Source organism: Caretta caretta, chromosome 10, assembly GCF_965140235.1.
Source record: "Caretta caretta isolate rCarCar2 chromosome 10, rCarCar1.hap1, whole genome shotgun sequence".
Classification (NCBI taxonomy): Eukaryota; Metazoa; Chordata; order Testudines; family Cheloniidae; genus Caretta; species Caretta caretta.
In genome coordinates this window covers 47,613,763-47,635,927 of record NC_134215.1, presented here as the reverse complement: position 1 = coordinate 47,635,927, position 22,165 = coordinate 47,613,763, and the positions used below count along the sequence as shown (strand labels likewise).

The following is a 22,165-nucleotide window of genomic DNA, read 5'->3' as shown; positions in this document are numbered from 1 at the left end:
ACTATAAAGCAAAGTTATTAAAATATTAACACAGATGTGCTTGTTCAAACATGATTCTATACAGGTGCTACAGCTGATTTATTGTTACGAATAACATGCCAAAGAAACAGCTTTCCTTCTCTATCCATATATGGCCCACATTACTATAGTATCTGAGTGCCTCCATTTTTTAATGTATCTATCCCTCACAACTCCCCTGTGAGACAGGGAAGTGCTACTGTCCTCTGTTATCCCCACTAGGGCACAGAGAGACTAGACCAATTCACACAGAAAACCTGTGGCAGAGCAGAGAATTGAATCTGGGTCTCTCAAGGCCCAGGATAGCATGCTAACCACTGGCCCATCCTTCCTCTCTCTCATGCTTTTATCATGAATTACTACTTGGCAACATTTATTTTTCAAATCTTAGGTTGATTTGAGTTATTGAAGCTAAGATAAACTAAACCCCTAACCCCAAATTCCTACTCCTGATTCTGCTTTGGATTCCTAGCATCTCACAGTGTCTGCATGAATTTTGAAAATTGGCAAGAAAAGAAATATTTTCTTCACGGCTGGTCTGAGACCCAATTTCAACACATTTCTGTAAACTTTGGCTATGGAGGGTTACAGCACACACTGTACTTGTTCACCTCAACCCAACACACTGAAGTTCACAGGATGAGAAGATTCTCTCACCGTCAGCGTAACATGTCCATGATCATCATGAGAGAAAGCACACAGGAAAGTAGCCAGAGGCCATGCTAAAGACTGACCTTCATCCCCACACACCAGCCTCTTCACCACACAAGGGATCTCCATGTAGCCAAAGTCCTTTAGTTGCTCCACCTGCTGAGCTGTAATCGGATGTTCCCACATGGCTGTGTTCATAGCAGGGCAGAACAGCAGGGGTTTTGTCATATCCCATGCGCGGATGACACAGGTCTGGGGGAAAAAAAAAAAAGACAAGAAATCCAGCCCTAGCCTGTTTGTTGCCTTTCCTATTTGCATCTCCTATCATGCTGCTGCAGAAGCCCTTTGCCAAGCCGAAGGTACCCAAACTTTGCCCGGCCATGCTGGAAACTTGTCAGCAGCTTCCGGACTTGCAACCAATAGGCACTCAATGACATCAGATTGCAGCAGCCTCGTTTCTAATAGGGAAAAGGGGGCAGGGCTACAAAGAGTGCAAGTCCCAGAACAACATGCTTCATCTTTCCTTGAGTCAAGTGAGCAGCGCACTCAGATCCAGCTGGAACATTACAGTTGGCACAAGCCAACAGCCTCTTTGGGCTGCACCTCCACAGTAAAGCTGAGGGTGGCCACAAACCATACTGTACAACTCTCTAGACCATATGTGAGGGAAGCCAGATGTACAGTCATTTTGCCTAAGTGCTGTGTCGACTGGATATGTCACTTTTGCAATCAAAAGAAGCATCCCATCTTCCATGGATGTAACTAGCATCAAGTAGAAGAAACATGGCTGGCCTATATCAAAACATGCCCTCAGCTTCCCAGCCATCAAACAGCTCCTACATATTACAAGGGATCACCTCAGAATCTACAGTGACAGAGTTTGCAGATCATTAATAGAGGGCGCAGTCAATTCTCTGTCTGGCTTCTTGAACCAGCAAGATATTATCATGTCAGATAGGCAGATAGGGTTTGCTACAGCATCCTAAAGACAAAAGGACAAGAGGAAGTTGCTCACCTTGTGCAGTAACGATGGTTCTTCGACATGTGTCTCCCTAGGCGTTCTCCACTGTAGGTGTATCTGCGCCCCCGCTCTTCTAATTGGAGATTTTAGGTAGCAGTGTCCATTCAGCCCACACATGCACTCTCCCTCCCTCGTGGTCTGCCTAGAGGCTATCTAGTACTGCACAGGCGAACCCCCCTCAGGTCCTCCTCTACCACAAATCCCCTTATGGAGAACGCTAGAGGGAAGGAGGACGAGTTGTGGAGCACCAATTGGGGGACACATCTCAAAGAACCATTGTTACCGCATAAAGTGAGTAACTTCCTCTTCTTCTTCACATAGTGCCCCTAGGGGTGCTCCACTGCAAGTGACTTTACAGCAGCATCCCCCATGGAGGGCCGAGGCTTCGGAGTGGAGTCTGTTACTACAGAGAGTACTGTGGAGTCGAAGATGCCATCGGAGTGACAGCATAATATTCTGCAGAAGTGTGGGCAGAGGCCCAAGTCGCTGCTCTGCAGATTTCTGAGATAGGGACATCATTAAGGAATGCGACCAAGGTAGAAATTGACCTCGCAGAGTGCGTATGGATTCTAGATGGAGGAAACAGGGTGTGCCCTTGATAACAGTAATTAATGCAACTAGAGATCCATTTGGATAGTCTTTGAGTCAATACTAATGATGCAGATAAGGAAGAGACAACTGTTCACTCCGTTTGTCGCCAAAGACGGTTCGCTCGCGCGAACAGTTAGACAGCCTCGAGGAAAACCACGAGGGAGGGAGAACGCATGTATGGGCTGAACAGACACCACTACCTAAAATCGCTGATTAGAGGTGCAGGGGTGCAGATACACTTACAGTGGAGCACTCATTGGGACACTACTCAAAGAACAACTTGCATTTGTCCTTGGAATAGTATCTCGACTGTAGTCATCTTGTGTTCAGTAAACTTTTTATCTGTTGTTTTGTGCTGTATGATGTGAACTTTCTCCAGTACAGGCAAAATCTAATTCTGTTAGGTCTGATCCCCTCCAAGCTTCCAAAGGAAACCATAAATGGCCTGTTTTGTACATCTATGCTATTTTATTTTCCTCCCAAAAAAGGCTAGCAGTTGTAGAGTTGTAATCTTGTGTGTCACTGACCGATGGGATCTGGCTCCTGGGCCTTGTCATGCTCCTCCTGCTAAGCCGACACCTCCAGAGACATTCTACATGCTCACACAGATGAAGCCTGTCACTCCAGCTGTATTTTACTCATTTACGGGCACTGTGGTTTTCCTTAGCACTGGGGTTCAGCCACTCAGAGTTTCATGACCTGAATGGCACCTGTCCACACAAATTTCCTTTTGAGATTTTGTGTGCCTACATCCCTAGCTCCATCCACCCTCCACTCATTTTTGAGGGACACTGAACTGGTTACACCAGCGCTGCATGTGGAGATTTGCATTCTCTTTGAAGATTCCTTAGGTGCCTAAAAAATTCTGTGACCTTCCCTATCTAATGAGCACCTATCTCTGGTCCCAAAGCACTTGGGTGTACAGGGGGCTCTTGGGTAGTCTGTCTTACCCAAATGCAGGAGCTGACTCCCTTCTTCCACCACCGCAAGCTACTTGAGGTATCAGAAAACAGCACTGCCCAAAAAAAGACCTGTGGCTGAAACTGGAAGTGGCTGCAATGTGTGAGTGTGGGTGGGTGGATGTCCACGTTATGTTTTTAGGTGAGGGAGTGAGGACTAGCAGGAAGTAAACAAACTTATCTGATCTCACAGGTGTCTTTCCAGACTGCATCTAAAACACAGAAAGGAAGGGGAACTGGAGAGTGAGAAAGTGTGTGTGTGAGATAGAGAGAGACAGAGAGATGAAGAGGATATAAGGTGCAGGAGAGGAAGAAGAATCATGCATCAGGCAAAGGAGGAGGAGGAGGAAATATAGGGAAAGGGATGGCGGGTGAACACCATGAGAGAAGGGCCAGGGAGATGAAGAATGATGTGGAGGGAGGGGGAGAGAGAGAGAGAGAGGTATAAGGAGGGAGGCATTGAAAAGAGCAGGCATTATTAATTATTATTATTATTAATAGTAGTATTTTAATGCCTCGAAGCCCTAGTGATGGATCCATGTCCCATTTCTCTAGGCACTGTACAAACACAGAACAATATGGTCCCTGCTCCAAAGAGCTTGCATGAAAAGGAAAACAGAATAGAGGCACAGTGGAAGAAATAGAGGAATGAGGAAATAGAGCATGAGAGATGTCCTCAGCCAGTATTCAGGGCAACTAATGGTCCAGATGCGGACAGTAACTCACCAGTAAGTTGTCACAGATGCCATTCGCTATTTTTGCAAGTGTATTTGCATCAAGAGGAGCCACTAGCATCAGGTCGGCCCAGCGCCTCAGGTCGATGTGGAGGATTGGGTCCGTACGCCCTTTCCACAGCTGTAGAAAACAGAGGAAGCTGGATCACTGAACCCTTCTGAGACAGTCACTCATACACAGAGCGCTTGGCACTATACCAACCCCACATGCATAAATGCCATGTCAAACCATGGGGAAAGAGTAACATCCACATGGAACAAAGCCCAATCTCAATGGGGCTCTGAGACAGCAGGGCTGCAGCTGCTTCTTCGTATTTCACTCTTCTCTTGCTTCACGCTTCCTATAGTTACTATTTATATTGTGGTAGCACCTAGAAACTCCAATCAAAGATCAGAGCCTCATTGTGCTAGGCACCGTACAGATAAACATCAAGGAAACTGAGTGCTCCCTGGAGCAGTCTATCTACATGTCAGACATCTACATCACCCTGCATGCCAGCACAGGCTTCCCCATCACACTCACCACAGGGCACCTGTGAATCTCAGGAACAGCTAGAAAAGCTTCCTGAAAATTTTACCCTGGTGACTAGTCTGCTTTGAACAACCCTGGCCAAAACCCCATAGAATAGACCAGCTGGGGCCAGCTAGGTCTTTCTTGCTCCAACCTTTGTAACTCTGATCATTCTAGTTTACCCAGAAGGTTTATGCTGCCCTGGAAATTCTGTGTGACAGACATGGCGATTTCCTGCAATATCCTGAGCAAACTTTGCTGAATTAATTTAAACCCTATTGAATTAAGTTTAAGTATCTTTGGAGCCCTTCGTATTAAAAATCCAATACGTATGTATTATTGTGGGATTGTACGTATCTTCACTAGGGTGGAGACTTGTAAACCTTGGGAAATGTTGTGAACTTCAAAGGACTATTTTAAACAAAGTTAAGTGGGGTTCCTCAGAAGTATCTGGGGGAAGATATATAGGTCACAGTTCAGTGCAACTGCCCCTGTATTCTCCCTCTATGATCCAGCAAAGGAAACCCACTCTCAGGCTTCCAGATCCCCAGCCACAGCCTCTCTTGGTTGGAGACACACATCTCTCTCCCTCCTGACTGGGGTTTTTCCAGACTGCACAGCTCTCTGCCTACACTGTGAATTCCCCAGCAAGTCAGACTGCCTAAGCTAGCCTGCTTTGCCTTTGCCTCAGCAAACAGTGTAATTGCCAATAGGTATAAATTACAAAATGGCTTGTCCTAAACAAGTACATTTATTCTTAAGGTGAAAGCACTACAGAGAAAACATATTAAAAAAGTTAAAGAAACTACACATATGCTGCATACTAATCAGCTTACCGGAGATCACCTCAATTCCAACAAGGGCTCTGACATGTCGTTGGTCCTTCAAACTCCACCATGGGGGTTTTCTGTGGTCACAAGTTCATACTGGCAGTTAGCTCAGAACAAGCACAGCCTGAATCTGAGAGTCACCCCTTTACACAGTTTGGGTCTTTGATCTGCAGAGACCGTGAATACTAAGTAGCCAGACAGTGGTCCCCTCCTCAGGATGAAGCTTCAAAAGGCTGGGTCTCTGTACAGCCAGAAGTAGTCATTTGCATTTACCAATCTGCAGGTATTTCCTAGAACCCCACTTATATTTGTTTGTCTGGCACATTGCTTAAAATATTCCTCTGAAGCTCATAACATTTCCCAAGTTTTACACTGGCCATGTCTCCCACAGAAGAAGTTACATACAATCCCACAATAAAACAAACTTCACATTTAAAATACAATAGACTGCAAACATACTTAAACTTAATTCAAAAAGATTTAACTTAATCCAATCAGGTTTGTCCTGGATATTGCAGGAAATTGCTATATCTGTCACATCTGACCTCCATGGAGCATCTGAGCTGGTAAAATGTCAAGAGAAGCAGCAAATGAGATGATGTGTCTTACCTCCAGAGACCAGGCACAACCACAGGCCAGTGAGAGGTGTGCATCAGGGCCACAAACTGCTCATTCTATGAGTCACACACAACCACAACAAAGAGGCAGCATCCGGAATAACTAGTGCTCCCCACCCTTCCCAAAGTAGAGCTCTTCACTCTCTTTTTAGTTTTTAAGTACATTAAAGAGTCTCACTTTCTTTTTAAAATAACTTTTTGTATTTCATTCTTCTGGAGCCAGGCAGGGCCATCCCTAGCCATTCTAGGGCGGGGGGGAGGGAAAGGGTGTGTGGCTCCAGGCCTCTGCGGGGAGGAGGGGGCTGGCTCGGGGGGCAGGAAGAAACCGCCCCACAGCACTCACCGGCGGTTGCTGCACTTCCCGCCGCTGGTGAGTGCAGGCCCGACCCTGCTGCAGTCCTCAGGGGCTGGGACAGAGCAGGGGTGGGGCTGGGTCGGAGCAGGGGTGGGAAGAGGCGGGGGCCATGGGGAAGAGGCGGAGCCCTACACAGCTGCGTACTTTGCATATGGGTAGGAATGGCCCTGGAGCCACGTATAATGCAAGCTGGAGCTGTGCAGGCTCCTCTCACACAGCTCTGTCAATGCACCTCAGTCCTGACCTGCAACACCCCTTGCCCAGCTCTGCCAATGCATCTTAATCCTGATCTGCAACATTCCCTGGTATTTCAGTACTGCAAGCCCATATGGCACAGCCAATGCACCTCAGTTCTGACCTGCAGCCCCCCTGCTATTCCAGACCTGAGCCGCAACAGAGCTCTGCCAATGAACCACAATGATCTCTGAAATGACTGGAAAGCTTTCTGTTCATTCCCACTAACATGCCTTTCTGTGAAGGAAAGCAACATATGCTTGTGGGTGCAAAAACAGAGGACTGCTTACATGGTGATGAGCAGGTCTTCTTGTACGCACTCAAGGTGGGAGAACTGCAAAGCTGAGAGAAGGGAGATGCAGAGAATAGAATGTGGGTATTTATTCAACCACCCCTTTGCAGTTAGGGTACCTCAAAGTGCTTTAGAAAGCACTGGACAAACAGCAGCCATTCTGCACTTGGCAACAATTCACACACTGTCTGGAACAGGAGAAGCTGGTTGACAGACTAAGGGCATGTTAAGAAGTCTGAACAGCCAGAGTATCCCTTACTCTGACTGAAAAGTGCACTGGGAACTTTAGCTCACAGAGAACCAGCAGAGATAAGCCAAAGAGATTTTGGGGTATGTCTATACTGGCAGTTACATCACCAGCAGTTACAGCGCCACTCAGAGAGTGCTGAAGGGAAACCGCTGTTGTGTGTTCACACTATCGGTTGCCTGTGCAATAGCATGTTCACACTTGGGGCACTTGCAGCAGTATTCAGAGCGGTGCACTCTGGGCAGCTATCCCACAGAGCATCTCTTCCTCTTCTGCCACTAACAGCTGTGGTAAGACGGATGGGGTTGCGGGGCATCCTGGGTCCTGTCCCAATGCCCCAGGATGCATTGCTTTGCATCCCAGCAATCCCTGTGCTTCCATCTGCATTTGGCGCCATCTTTCAACAGTTTGTGTACTGCGCGCTCTGCCTCTTCTGTCTGCAGGAATGGATCACGCATTGTTGACCAGCATGCTCTCACTAACACGTCACGAATGGCTGTGGAGTTATTCCTTAAACTACAAAGGCAAGAGGAGTTTGACATTGATCTCGCCACGTGTGGTAGCTACGACACAAGATTGCTTGTAGCATTCATGGAGGTACTGACCACATTGGAACGCTGCTTCTGGGCTCAGGAAACAAGCACTGAGTAGTGGGATCACATCGTCATGCACATCTGGGATGACGAGCAGTGGCTGCAGAACTTTCGGATGAGGAAAGCCACATTCATGGGACTCTGTGATGAGCTCCCCCCCAGCCCTGTGGTGCAAGGACAAGAGAATGAGAGCTGCCCTGTTGCTGGAGAAGCACGTGGCAATTGCACTGTGGAAGCTAGCTACTCCAGACTGCTACCAATCAGTTGCTAACTAGTTCGGAGAGGGAAAGTTGACCGTTGGACTCGTGTTGATGGAAATGTGCAGGGCCGTTAATCGCATCCTGCTCTGAAAGACTGTGATTCTGGGCAACGTGCGTGACATTGTGGATGGCTTTCCACAAATGGGCTTCCCTAACTGTGGAGGGGTGATAGATGGCATGTATATTCCAATTCTGGCACCAAACCACCTAGCGACCAAGTACATTAATCAGAAGGGGTATTTCTCAATGCTTCTCCAGGCACTTGTGGATCACGGTGGGCATTTTCACAGAGATTAACGCAGGCTGGTCCAGAAAGGTGCATGACACATGCATCTTTAGGAACACTGGCCGGTTCAGAAAGCTGCAAGCAGGGACTTTCTTCCCGAACCGGAAGATCACCATAGGGGAAGTCGAAATGCCCACTGTGATCCTGGGAGACCCTGCCTACCCCTTAATGCCGTGGCTTATGAAGCCATACACGGGGCACCTTGATAGCAACAAGGAGCGGTTCAACAACAGGCTGAGCAAATGCAGAATGATTGTTGAGTGTGCTTTTGGCTGTCTAAAGGCCCACTGGCACTGCCTACATGGGAGGCTCGACCTGGCCGATGACAATATTCCTATGCTTATAGCCGCATGCCGTACGCTCCATATTTGTGAAGGGAAGTGTGAAAGCTTCACTCAGGGATGGACCGCTGAGGCTCAGCACCTGGAGACTGAATTTGAACAGCCAGAGACCAGGGCTATTAGAGGGGCACAGCATGGGACCATAAGGATCAGGGATGCCTTGAGGCAGCAATTTGAAGCTGATATCCGCTAATATTTGTTGCTATGCTCGGAAGTGCAGTGCTTGTAATGACAGGAGGTGATTGTGACTGGTGCAGACGGTGCACTATGAAGGTTTAAGAAAATTGCCTGTTGCTTTGCAGGGCTCTGTTTGCTTTCACAATTAATGGAATAAAGATTGCTTTCAAACCAAAACAATTCTTTCATTAAAAAACAACAACTGGAGGAGAGAGACAAACAAAAAACACATCAGCTCTGTGGGGGACGGGGGGAAGGGAGGGTCCCAGGAGGAGGTGGGGTCCCGGGATGGTTAAAGATTTGTGTATGTCCAGGGATCATATGCAACTTTGCCCTTTGGAGTACAGTGCAGCAGGTACTGTACTTCAGCAGAGCTAAACTGCAGAGGGACGGGTGTTGAGTGCAGTGGGTACTGGGAAGCCGCAGGGCTGGACTCTGTCAGGGCAGGGTTGGAATGCAGCGAATACAGACTGGAGCCAGGAGGTTGATAAGAGTGTGTTGGCGGGGTCTGGGGGGCGCATGGGAAAGAGTTTTGTGACAGTGGCTGCAGAGGAGGGAGGGCGTGGAGCTGCTCGGTTTGCAGTGCTAGTAGCACCTGGAGCACGTGCGCTTGGCGCTCCGTGGCTTTGTTCTGGCGCGCCACGTTCTCCTTTTGGTCCCTCTTCTCGCTGTCCCGCCACTCCTTCAATTCTTGTTTTTCGGCGGCAGAGTGCATCGTGACATCACGCAGAAAGTCCTCTTTAGTTCTCTGTGACCGCTTTCTAATTCTGCGCAGCCGTTCAGCCAGCGATAAAGAGGGAGGCTGGGCTCCCAAGGTCATCTCTGTGAAGCCAAACTGCAACATTTTACAGAAGCGGTATTGTTTGCAACACACAGACCACTGATTCAGTGATTCAGAACACAGCCACTGTTCACAGACCTGTCACTAACTGGCTAACCCCAGGCAAACACACGAGCCACAAGACCCCCAAAATGGTGAGTAACCGCAGGGGCAGGGGAAATCATGTTCCAAGACCGAACTGTACACTGGGCACGTGGCTCTTGGGGAGAGCCAGCACTGTAGGGGGTAGCCTGATAATCATTACTGTCCACACATTTTCCACAGGATGTGATCATTATGGAAGATGTCTCGCTGCTGAGGGTGAGCAGGGAATCAAGGGAGGGTCTTCTCCAAGACTGCAGCTTCCGCTCTAGCCCTTATGCAGCTCGCCTGTGTGCAGCAATGGTCCCCCCCAGTGACGGCAGAGTGGTGCAGAAAAGTTACCCTTAATGGGGTGTGGCAAATTGCCGGTACGATTATGATCGGTCCCACACTTCTTCTTGGGCGGCCGGGGGGGGGGGAGGGGGGTTGTGTTCAGGGCGCAGTTTCCTGCCCCTGAACTAGGGTATCTACTGTCCCACTAGTAACCCAGAGAAGGTTAGTGGAGAGGGAGGGACCCGGGCCCAACCTCTACTCCAGGTCCCAGCCTAGGGACCCCAGGGATAGTGGTAAACCACTTGAACTAGTGCTTCCTTCCCCTGGGCTACTTCCCTCTCCTGCTCTTCAGCTTGTGGGGCTTCCTGCCCTCTCTCTCTGCACAAGCCGGGTGTCTCTTTACCTAGGGTCTTGGTCTTCTAGCCAGCCACGGCACTTCTCCAAACTCTCCTCTACTTCAACTCCTCCAAACTGCTCTCTGCTCCAACTCCAAACCACTCTGCTCCAATTCCTTCCCCTGGCTGATTGAAGCAGGGGGTTTTACCAGGTGACTAGCTTCAGGTGCTCTAATTGGCTTCAGGTGCTTTTAATTAATCTATAGAAACCTTTCTTCCCTTTCCAGGGAATAGGGCTTCTCCTCATCCTGGGACTTACATATCTCTCCTATTTCTCTCTCCTGCTGCCTTCTGGCCATGCTGTATCACAGGGGCAAGAAACAAAGCAGCTCTGCCAGAGAACCTGTAGCAGAGGATTGCCCAGTATCTCCATGAGAGTTTTGTGGAGATCTCTGAGGCAGATTCTCGTGAAGTGTGGGAGTCAATCAACACCCTGTTCTACCACTCAGACTAGGCATGTGGTGGTACACGAATCATACAGACACAAGCCTGCTTTCTGCAACCCTCCTGCCCGCAACAACTCGCTTCAGCGATTCCCAAAAATTAAAGCCACTTACCAGGAGCCTCCTCCTCTCCAGTTTGCACTTCGCCAAGCTCCGACAGCTGTGACTGGCTAGCCTCCTCTGGGGTAGAGAAGAGCTCCTGGCTGTATGCATCTCTGACCTCCGAGTCATCCTCCCCCTCTGGGTCCCCCTGGCCCACTCCACATCCTCATCCAAGACTTCCTCCTCCTGGCTCGGTCCACTCTCGACTGGCACACAAGCCACTGAAGTCTCCACAGTAGTCTCACAGTGGAGGTGGGGTTGCCACCGAGCATCGCGTCCAGCTCTTTGTAGAAACGGCCGCTCATTGGCGCAGCACCGGAGCAGCGGTTTGCCTCCCACACCTTGTGGTAGGCGTTTCGCAGCTCCTTCGCTTTGACCCTGCACTGCACTGTGTCCCGGTCATAGCCCCTTCTGTCATGCATCGTGAAATCTGTCCATGGGTATCATAATTCCTACGACTGGAGTGCAGCTGGGACTGGACAGCTCTTCTCCCCAAGTGCTGATGAGACCCAGGTACGCCCCGAGGGGAAGTTAGGAAGTGGCCCAGGGACAGACAACCCTAGTCTGGTTGCGTTGTTGCCGTAGACCCAGTCAGCGTGTTGTGGTCAGGATCGCTGCTGACCCAGTGGCAGACCCCTCTACTGCTGTTAGGGCCCTGGGCCGGGATGCAGTGGAGTGGGTGGGCCTACATCCCCTCTGCCACCCCAACCCCTGCTGTGGCGGTCTCCCCCCTCTAGGCTAAAAGGCCAGTGCTTTTTGGGCATCCGCCGGAGCTAGGATGCCTGAACCCCTTGCTACTTGACCCTGAAAGCAGGCCCGAGCTATAGACTTTCATTGCCCTGCCCTGACTAAGGGCCTGGCTTTCCTACCTGTGTTTCGTTGCTGGGCCCTTACCACAAGCCTGAGTTATAGACTCAAGCGGTAGACTGTTGTCAACCCGCTAATGCCCCATCGTAGGCAATGAACAGACATGTGGTGAGGCAGAGTGGCCTCCCACGGACCCAGATGGGGAGGAGCCCCTGCTGCTAATCCACTACAGTCACAAAGAGGTAAAGTGACTCACCCAAGGTCACAAGAATGAGTCAGTGGCAGAGCCAGGAATAGAACCCAGATCTCCGTCTCACAGCCCTAATCATAAGATGATAAAGAATGGTACAGAGCAATTCATTCACGCAGCACAAACTGCTGCCTCCGGCTGCCAGAAACATAATCTGGAACTATTTTTCACCACACAAACCATCTGTTTTGATTGGCTGGATTTCATGTTATGATCCAGGATTAAGAAGAAAGGCAGTTCAGTGCCATAGTCTCCAATCTGGAATCCTAACTAGTATTAAATTACAGGAGGAAAATGAATGGGAGGGAACCATCCAAAACAGCAAAACACTGAAGTTCTGAATGAGTTAGGACTCCGCAATGAAACTGGGCACAGATGAACTTTTTCTCCGGGTGCCCAGGCATCAGATCTGAGGCTGGGAATCTAGAACTTCTATTACACTCCATATGATGTATAATAAGCCTGGGAAATTCAGTGGTGCTGGAGGTTATTGAGTCATATGCTGAAGGTAGATTTTAAACAGGGCTGGATAATTGTATTACTATTAATAACGTCTGTAGATTTGCAGGCTAAGATAATGATAGGGGTAATCAAGCTGCTGTCCTCTAAATTGGATGAGGCATAATGATTGCATTACTTCTGCACCCATCAGGGGTGCAAGTTTGTAGAAATTTTAGTAGTGCCCAGAATGCCCAGAGCCTGCCCCTCCCCACCTGCCTAAGGCTCTGGGAGGGAGTTTGCGTGGGGGGAGGAGGTCTGGGGTGCAGGCCCTGGGCTGCGGCAGGGGATTGAGGTGCAGGAGGGGTGCAGGATCTAGGAGGGATTTTGGGTGCAGAAGGGGTGAGAGGTTGGGCTCTGGGAGGGAGTTTGGGTGGGGGAGGGGGTCTGGATTGCAGGCCCTGGGCTGCGGCAGGGGATTGGGGTGCAGGAGGGGTGCAGGATCTGGGAGGGATTTTGGGTGCAGAAGGGGTGAGAGGTTGGGCTCTGGGAGGGAGTTTGGGTGGGGGAGGGGGTCTGGGTTGCAGGCTCCTGGATGGAGTTTGGGTGCTGGGTGCAGGCTCCGGGCTGGGGCAGGGGATGAGGGAGCAGGAGGGGGTGAGGGGTGCAGGCTCTGGGAAGGAGTTTGAGGGCAGGCTCCGGGCTGGGGCAGGGGGCGAGGGGTGTAGGCTCTGGGGGTGTGGGAAAAGGGTGGGGTGCAGGGGGTGAGGGGTGCAGGCTCTGGGAGGGAGTTTGGGGGTGGGAGTGGGGGTGTGGGAAAGGGGTGGGGGTGCAGGCTCCTAGGCAGGGTGGGCTGGGGGTCTCCTAAGCAGGGTAGACTGGGGGTCTCCATGTGCTGCTACCCCCAGGAACTTCCTATTGGCTGCAAGGTTCCTTGGGGCAGGAGCAGCGCACATAGACACAGACCACCCCCCACCCACGGACTGCAGGGAGGGGCCGGCAGCCACGTGGATGGAGCAGGCAGGAAGCTGCTCAGCTCCACTGCGCTGTCAGTGGTAGGTGGGGGCCCCAGGCCATTTTAAATCGCCCGGGGGACGTACAGGGGGGAGTGCCCGGGGACGGGCCAAGGGAGAGACCCGGCCTCAAACATTGCTGGAGCCAGATCAGGAATATTCCTGGTGCCCAGGCACCCCTGGCCCATAGAACTCGCTGCCCATGCCCCACAGCTCTTCAGTGGCTTCCTACTCACTTCCGGCTGCTATTCAGGGAGATGGGGATAGCTCTTAAGTCCTGAGTGGTCAGAGACCACCTCTTACCCTAAACTCCCTCCCTCATCCATCTGTGTGTCAAGTGGTTCTCTGGCATAGTGAGGGCAACCTTTGTTTTAATACTTTGTTTCTAGTGTAGTTGAGACCATGTGATTTGGGAATTGTGCTACAGTCCCAGGTCATCACAAACAAAAAATGTGACAACATACAGATGTTCCCTACCCATGCCAGAAAATTGCACTGGCACAATTGGACCTATAGTGTAGAGGGAGTGTGCCCGAGAGACTCAGATACAGGAAGTGACCAGTGCTTACCTAGACCCAGCAGTCTTAGAAGCACATGAGATCCAGTGCTTGGGTCTTCTCACAACATACTGGTGTCTGACCAGAGAGTGCCACAACCCGGCCCAGTCCCCCTACCCATTAACAATCTTTCCTTTCTTCCACACTTAGCCTTTCCTCTTTATTTAGGAATTTATTTATTTATTTATTTCCTGTATATTGTAAGCTCTAGGACAGAGCCTGTCTATTATGTGTTTGTACAGTGCCTACCACAATGAGGTTATGATATTGGTTGGGACCACTAAACACTACTGTAATAATAATAAATACCACCATCCAGAGAGGGCAACATCATATTATTTGCATGTTTTTAATACTTTCTACTTGGATTCAAAAGCTCTGTAAAACTGAATGAAATCAGTCCATCAGCCTCATTCTGAAAAACTGATCACTTGAAGGGGACCAGGAAGGAATTCTTTGACTACCCCAATTCCAGCATCTGCACAACTGACCAAGTGCATTATGGAGGGAGAGGGTTTTGCCTTGCTCTGAAGTATCAGCTATTGGCCATTTCTGGAAGACTAGGTCAACTGAATGAACAACCAAATCCTATATAAAAAGTGAAGCTGGCATGGGACCTAGGTGTCCCCTGCAACCATGGAGAATGGATCAGATTGGGTAGGAGAGGGATACTGACCTGCCATTCATCAGTGTCACTGTAGAGGGTTACGGGAATCTCCTGGGGGTTGTAGAAATGTTTTGCCCTCTCGGTTGTTACCACACGCACTTTCAGCTAATGAGAGAAAAGGAGGAGGAGACTCAAACAATTAGCTTATAACATAAAAGCCCTAAGGCAGGAAAGGGAAGGAGGACTTGGGTGGCAAAGAGTTTTATATCAGGCCTTTACACCAAGATTTCACCCTACAATTCATATTTGCATAACCACTTCCAGTCACTGCTGAAAGGGCAGGCACCAACAGGTGCAATGCAAGCCAGATACTCATTTCTGTTCTTCACATGAGCAGGCTGGGCCTTAGTCATTTGGTTCCTAGCATATGCAAATAACCAACCAGCAGTTGGGCCAGTGAAGATGACCAAAACAGACAGAAGAGAGGTGTGGTTTAGAAAAGAGGGCTGCCAGGAAAAACAAAGCTCCCTACAAGATCCTTGTTTGATCATGAGATGTGTATGGAAAGAGGGCATGAAAGTGCCTGGCTCTGGAAGGCCCTCTTAACCATGGCACCTCATGGCCCTGAACAAGAAGACACCATAATAAAACTTTTTGTTTCCCAGGGCTATTTCTGCCTGGTAGGATTTTTGTTCATCCGTCTGTGTCTAACTACACCTGCTGCATTTGCAATCAAACTGCATGTAAACAGTCTGCCTGCCATGGGAGATTATGGGTGTAACTCAATGGTTTTAACTGCAAGGAGGCTTTTCTCAAATTTTCTGGCTGTTGTCCTAGCACCAGTGAGGATGTACACTTACTACCTATTATGGAGTGTGACGCTGGCATACCAGGTGCCAGCTTATGCCAAGGTCCCCATGCCTCAACTGAATACTTACAAATACATGGCTGAAATCAGTCAGGCTCACCTGTGTGTTAGTATTGTTAAGATCGGTACTAGAATAACAATGCATTTAGTGTTTAGATTTTATGGAATGCTTGTAAGTTGCTGCATGCATTAATCTCACTTATATCTGTATCCCAAATCATAAGGTAATATTTGAGTGTTTTCACTGTAAGCTTCTGTGTAAATCACCAGACGTGGGAGAGACATTAACTCGTGTAAAGTGCTTATCTCCAACAGAAAGTGGCTAACAAGGAAGGCTCATCAACAGCAGATAGACTAGAGTGGAACATTAAAAAGGACAAAAGACTTTGTTCTTCACTGATGATGGCCAGTATATGCTAGCACTTCCTGCCATTATTTCCACCAGTGGTGGGAGAATTTGAAAAAAAAACCTCTGTGTAGGCACATCCATAGTAATATACTTGATTATGGGCTTTCTAGGTGTACTCATCATGCTAGCCCCTATACACCTCTGTTGTGAGCAAAAGCTACTGACAATTTCCAACAGCAGCAGTTGAGGCTTGGGAACAGGGTAACCTATCTCCCAAACAGTGACTGTTTTATAGCCTGTTTTATCTTTTATTGTCTGTTTTATCTTCCTAGGCTTATCTACCTCCACCATTGTTTCCTAGGATGACCTGGGGCAGTGGAAAATTCCAGCTCCAAAACTTCACAGTCTTTGATCACTTTTGCTGTTTATTTCAGAATCTAAGGAGGGCTTGTCTACATAGTATATACAGGTAAATTTCTCTATGTGGGTATATTTATAGTAATATAGGTGTAGCAGTACATCACACTGGGTTGATATTCTTATTCTGGACTAAAACTGCTCTTTTCCAGTTTAGTTTATGTTGCTTTGAAAGTGGCAATGTCAAAGCATAGTGGGGGCACGTACCTACGAACTGCAATCTAACAAGCAAGCAGCTAGCTGGAGTCAGCCAGCACTATCTGAGCGCATGTCTTTCAGCTCTCCCTCCTCCAGGCTGGGTTCTGTGGTTGCTTCTGTAAAGGGAAATCATGTCTTACTGATCTATTAGAGTTCTTTGAAGTGGTCAACAAACATGTGGACAAGGGGGATCCAGTACTTAGATTTCCAGAAAGCCTTTGACAAGGTCCCTCACCAAAGACTCTTACGTAAATTAAGTTATCATGGGATAAGAGGGAAGATCCTTTCATGGATTGAGAACTGGTTAAAAGACAGGGAACAAAGGGTAGGAATAAATGGTAAACCTTCAGAATGGAGAGGAGTAACTCGTGGTGTTCCCCAAGGGTCAGTCCTAGGACCAATCCTATTCAACTTATTCATAAATGATCTGGAGAAAGGGGTAGACAGTGAGGTGGCAAAGTTTGCAGATGATACTGAACTGCTCAAGATAGTTAAGACCAAAGCAGACTGTGAAGAACCTCAAAAAGATCTCACAAAACCAAGTGATTGGGCAACAAAATGGCAAATGAAATTTAATGTGGATAAATGTAAAGTAATGCACATTGGAAAAAATAACCCCAACTATATATACAATATGATGGGAGCGAATTTAGCTACAACTAATCAGCAAAGATATCTTGGAGTCATCGTGGATAGTTCTCTGCAGACATCCATGCAGCGTGCAGCGGCAGTCAAAAAAGCGAACAGGATGTTAGGAATAATTTAAAAAAGGGATAGAGAATAAGACGGAGAATATCTTATTGCCTTATATAAATCCATGGTACACCCACATCTTGAATACTGCGTACAGATGTGGTCTCCTCATCTCAAAAAAGATATACTGGCATTAGAAAAGGTTCAGAGAAGGGCAACTAAAACAATTAGGGGTTTGGAACGGGTCTCATATGAGGAGAGATTAAAGAGACTAGGACTTTTCAGCTTGGAAAAGAGGAGACTAAGGGGGGATATGATAGAGGTATCTAAAATCATGAGTGGTGTGGAGAAAGTGAATAAGGAAAAGTTTCAGAGTAACAGCCGTGTTAGTCTGTATTCGCAAAAAGAAAAGGAGTACTTGTGGCACCTTAGAGACTAACCAATTTATTTGAGCATAAGCTTTCGTGAGCTACAGCTCACTTCATCGGATGCAAAGGAAAAGTTATTTACTTGTTCCCATAATATAAGAACTAGGGGCCACCAAATGAAATTAATGGGCAGCAGGTTTAAAACAAATAAAAGGAAGTTCTTCTTCTCTCAGTGCACAGTCAATCTGTGGAACTCCTTGCCTGAGGAGTTTGTGAAGGCAAGGACTATAACAGGGTTTACAAGAGAACTAGATAAATTCATGGAGGCTAAGTCCATTAATGGCTATTAGCCAGGCTGGGTAAGGAATGGTGTCCCTAGCCTTTGTTTGTCAGAGGCATAGGCCTGGACTCCTTGGGTGCTCCAGGGCTGGAGCATCCACAGAAAAAAAATTGTGGGTGCTCTGCACCCACCGGGATAATCAGTTGTGGCAGCTGCAACTCAGCTCTCGCGCATGCGGAGCCCCATGAACTTTTGGCTGGTGGCTGGATTAGCTGTTTCTAACCAATTAACTGTAGTGCGCAGCCACCTATCAGCTGTTTTGGCAGGGAGCCACCAGATGAGCCGCGTGTGGCTGCAGTTTCTAACCCAGCCCCCATGGCAGGTAAAAGTGGTCCATTTCCAGGGCAGAGCAGGCTTTTACTCCTCCCTGAGCAAGAACTTGATACGGCTATCCGGAGGAGCTGGATCAGCAGCTCCTCTCTCCCCCTTGGCTCTGGGCTGTGGGAAATGTAAATTCCCCATTCTGTGGGCTGCTGTTGCCCCGAGGCTGGAAGCAGCAGAGCTGTCTGGATTGCTCTGTCCGCCCCACCCCTTCGCACACAGAGGGAGTCTTTAATGAGTTTCTCAAATGCCCCCTCAGGCTGAGTGGCTGAGAGCCTGTGCAAGTTAGAAATCCCCCCCACAGCCAGCAGCAGTGCTAGCAGCCCCTGGGCCAGAGGTGCACTCAAAGCACTTCATGTGGGTAAATAGCTCGCACCCAGCTGATAGGATGAGACCCCGGAGAGAGCAGTTTCTGGCTAGCCTTGGCCAAGAGAAGGGACGTGGTGAGTGCTGATCTCAAGTCTCTCCCACAAAGTTGATCGGTTTTATTTTCAGCGTCAGTCAGTGCTTCCCTGAGACATTTCAGTTGCTCTTGATGGAGATCAGAGGAAGTATTATTGTAATTACCCCTGCTTCTCAATCTTCTTTCTTGAAATAGTCAATGGATCCTGGGGACTTTTGTTAATTTAAAAAAAAAACAAAAACCCTCCCGGAGTGCTCTTAATTCTACCTGGTTGTTACAGCCTTAGAACGGGTCTCTTGAGTAACTTCCTTAACATTTGAGTATGCCCTTTAAAATGACATTGTTTAGAGGAAAAAGAAAGGGAGGACTTTATAAATAAATTTGTTGGTCTCTAAGGTGCCACAAGTCCTCCTTTTCTTTTTGCGGATACAGACTAACATGGCTGCTACTCTGAAACCCATTGTTTAGAGGGCAAATTTTCTTAACATTTAAGACATATAGTGTCATATTGTATTTTCACTAAGACACAGTTAAGAATCATCCAGTTCAGTCACTGTAGATACATACTCAGGATTTCTTATATTGTAAAACTGAACTGTTTCCAGAGCTAAAACAGCCTTTTAGATCAGTCATTTGTTAATGCAAGTTCAATTTTTAAATTTGTTTTTATGTTTTGAATCTTTATACCTTTAATATCTTGAACTGGAGTGTGTTTTCATTTTGTGCTGGAGAAAGATCAAATGCATTGTATAAATAGATTACAATGTTTTTAAGACTTTATTTCTAATAGCTGAGTAACTTAATAGGAAAAGAAAGCACACTGACATTGGAAATATATGATAACATTTGTATCTACTGGAAATACACCCTCAGGCATCTTAGAAAGGAAGTATTTCTTCCCACAATACATAGTCAATCCGTGGAACTCATTGTCAGGGGATGCTGTGAATGCCAAAACCTTGATACCTCCATTGCCCCCATCATCACACAGGCATAAATGGACTTAGCCTGCGAGGCAGGGAAGCATTAGCCCCATTTGGAAGGGGGGATCTAGGGCACCAAGAGATGAAGTGACTTTCCTGAGACTAAGCAGGGAGTCTGTGGCAGAGCAGAGAATCAAACTCAGAACACCTGAGCTCCAAGCCTGTGCTTTAACCAGTAGGCAACCTTTCCTACCCTGAAGAGGGGAACCTCCTGTGTCACTTTGAGTGAGCGGGTGGAGTCAGGTGCTAGACCAAGCCACCAGGAGGGGGGAAGCAGAGAGAGGCAGCGTGGGGATGGGGCCTTGGGCAGAGTGGGGGTGAAGCCTCAGGGAAGGGGTAGGGCCAGGTGGGGCACCCACTGGCAAAATGAAAAGTCAGCACCTATGGTCAGAGGGTGGAGATGGATGGCAGGAGACAGATCACTTGACCATTACCTGTTAGGTTCTTTCCCTCTGGGGTACCTGGCATTGGCCACTGTTGGCAGACAGGATACTGGGCTAGATGGACCTTTGGTCTGACCCAATATGGGTGTTCTTATGTTCTTGTTCTTCACAGCAGGGCACTTTCCAGTTATTCTGCATCATACCCTGGGACATTATGCTCTTTCTGAAATGTTTGCTCATTTTCCATAGCTTTCATTTGAAATCACACACACGTCTGGCCCTTCCCAGTGTCAAAATCATTTTCAGAGCAACAACCAGAGTTTCTCCATTAACCTCACTTTGCACAAAACTGTTTCCAGCCAAGCAGCAGCAGCAAAGGTGCTAACTGCACTTCTACCCTATTTGCCTCAATGAGGTGTTTACCTCAGAGCCCACACAGCCTATTTAAATGCTGATTTTATACAGAAACTGCATTCTTTAGACTTGTCTACAAGGTGTGTCAATGTGCACTGGAGCGGTGTAAATTGTAGAACATTCTAAAATGTTGTGCTGAAACTGCCCCACGTAGACCCTGCTGACACACTCTGAAATGACACACCTAACGTCTGTTGATGTAGTCCCATTCTACGTTAAAATGCGCTAGGAATCTTTTGAAGCATGCTAGCGTAACTGGGGCCAGATCCATACTATAGACTTTAGCCAGAATACTAATATTGGATGTGATTTTTAATGACATTTCTATATTAATAAAAGCCTTAGCTTAACCACAAAATATTGGGTTCAATGCAGGAATCACTGGGTGCAATTCTCCTTGTTCGGTAACTGGTATAGACTATACCAGCAAAAGCACTGTTTTGCTGCTATAAGCTGCAACTACACTAAGGCTATGTCTACATCGCACTTTCGGCAGTAAAACTCTCTAAGTTTTACTCTCTAACTGTCTCTAAGGTGCCACAAGTACTCCTTTTCTTTTTAGTAAAACTTTTGTTAGTCAAGAGTGTGAAAAAAACACACCCCTGACTGACAAAAGTTTTACTGACAAAAAGTGCCAGTGTGGACAGCACTTTATCAGCAGGAGACACTCTCCCAGGGCCGGCCCACAATATTTTGGCACCTGAGGTGGGGAACTCAAATGACGCCCCGATGCCCCCTCACTTGGGCCAAAACTTTGAAAGGTCTCAATTCTGCTTTCTTCCTGTTCTGCTCCTCTCATGGTACTGCTTTGCTACCCACCCCAATAAAGGAGAACGAACAACTTAAAATGCCTTGTTCAAAAATTTTAAGTAACACTTAACTTTCACAAGAAGAAAAGGGGACTTGTGGCATCTTAGAGACTAACCAATTTATTTGAGCATAAGCTTTCATGACCTACAGCTCACTTCATTGGATGCATGCAGTGGAAAATACAGTGGGGAGATTTTATATACACAGAGAACATGAAACAATGGGTGTTACCATAAACACTGTAACAAGAGTGATCAGGTAAGGTGAGCTATTACCAGCAGGAGAGGAAAAAAAACCCACAAACTTTTGTAGTGATAATCAAGGTGGGCCATTTCCCAGAAGTTGACAAGAACCTGTGAGGAACAGTGGGGGGGGGGGGGAGAGGAATAAACATGGGGAAATAGTTTTACTTTGTGTAATGACACATCCACTCCCAGTCTTTATTCAAGCCTAAGTTAATGGTGTCCAGTTTGCAAATTAATTCCAATTCAGCAGTCTCTTGTTGGAGTCTGTTTTTGAAGTTTTTTTGTTGAAAAATTGCCACATCTATAATTGAGAGATTGAAGTGTTCTCCGACTGGTTTTTGAATGTTATAATTCTTGACGTCTGATTTGTGTCCATTTATTCTTTTATGTAGAGACTGTCCAGTTTGGCCAATGTACGTGGCAGAGGGGCACTGCTGGCACATGATGGCATATATCACATTGGTAGATGTGCAGGTGAACGAGCCTCTGATAGTGTGGTTGATGTGATTAGGCCCTATGATGGTGTCCCCTGAATAGATATGTGGACAGAGTTGATAACAGGCTTTGTTGCAAGGATAGGTTCCTGGGTTAGCGTTTTTGTGCATCCGATGAAGTGAGCTGTAGCTCACGAAAGCTTATGCTCAAATAAATTGGTTAGTCTCTAAGGTGCCACAAGTATTCCTTTTCTTTTTGTTGTGTGGTTGCTGGTGAGTATTTGCTTCAGGTTGGGGGGCTGTCTGTAAGCAAGGACTGGCCTGTCTCCCAAGAGCTGTGAGAGTGATGAGTCGTCCTTCAGGAATTTAACTTTCAAATGCCTGGACAGCAAATGTAACTTTTCTTGTCTGCATA

At 47.6% G+C, this 22,165-nt stretch overlaps 1 protein-coding gene across 5 annotated transcripts in view; it reads right to left on the bottom strand.

The window, feature by feature from the left end:
• PPCDC (phosphopantothenoylcysteine decarboxylase) overlaps nucleotides 1-22,165 on the bottom strand; it is an 82,908-nt gene that overhangs the window by 33,707 nt on the left and 27,036 nt on the right. For all 5 annotated transcript variants that reach the window (XM_048868208.2, XM_048868211.2, XM_048868212.2 and 2 more), the window contains 3 exons: nucleotides 14,594-14,689; nucleotides 3,967-4,095; nucleotides 753-921 (listed from right to left, as the gene is read on the bottom strand). In XM_048868208.2, coding sequence (XP_048724165.1) covers nucleotides 753-921; nucleotides 3,967-4,095; nucleotides 14,594-14,689 — 394 coding nt within the window. The remainder of the gene's footprint in view (nucleotides 1-752; nucleotides 922-3,966; nucleotides 4,096-14,593; nucleotides 14,690-22,165) is intronic.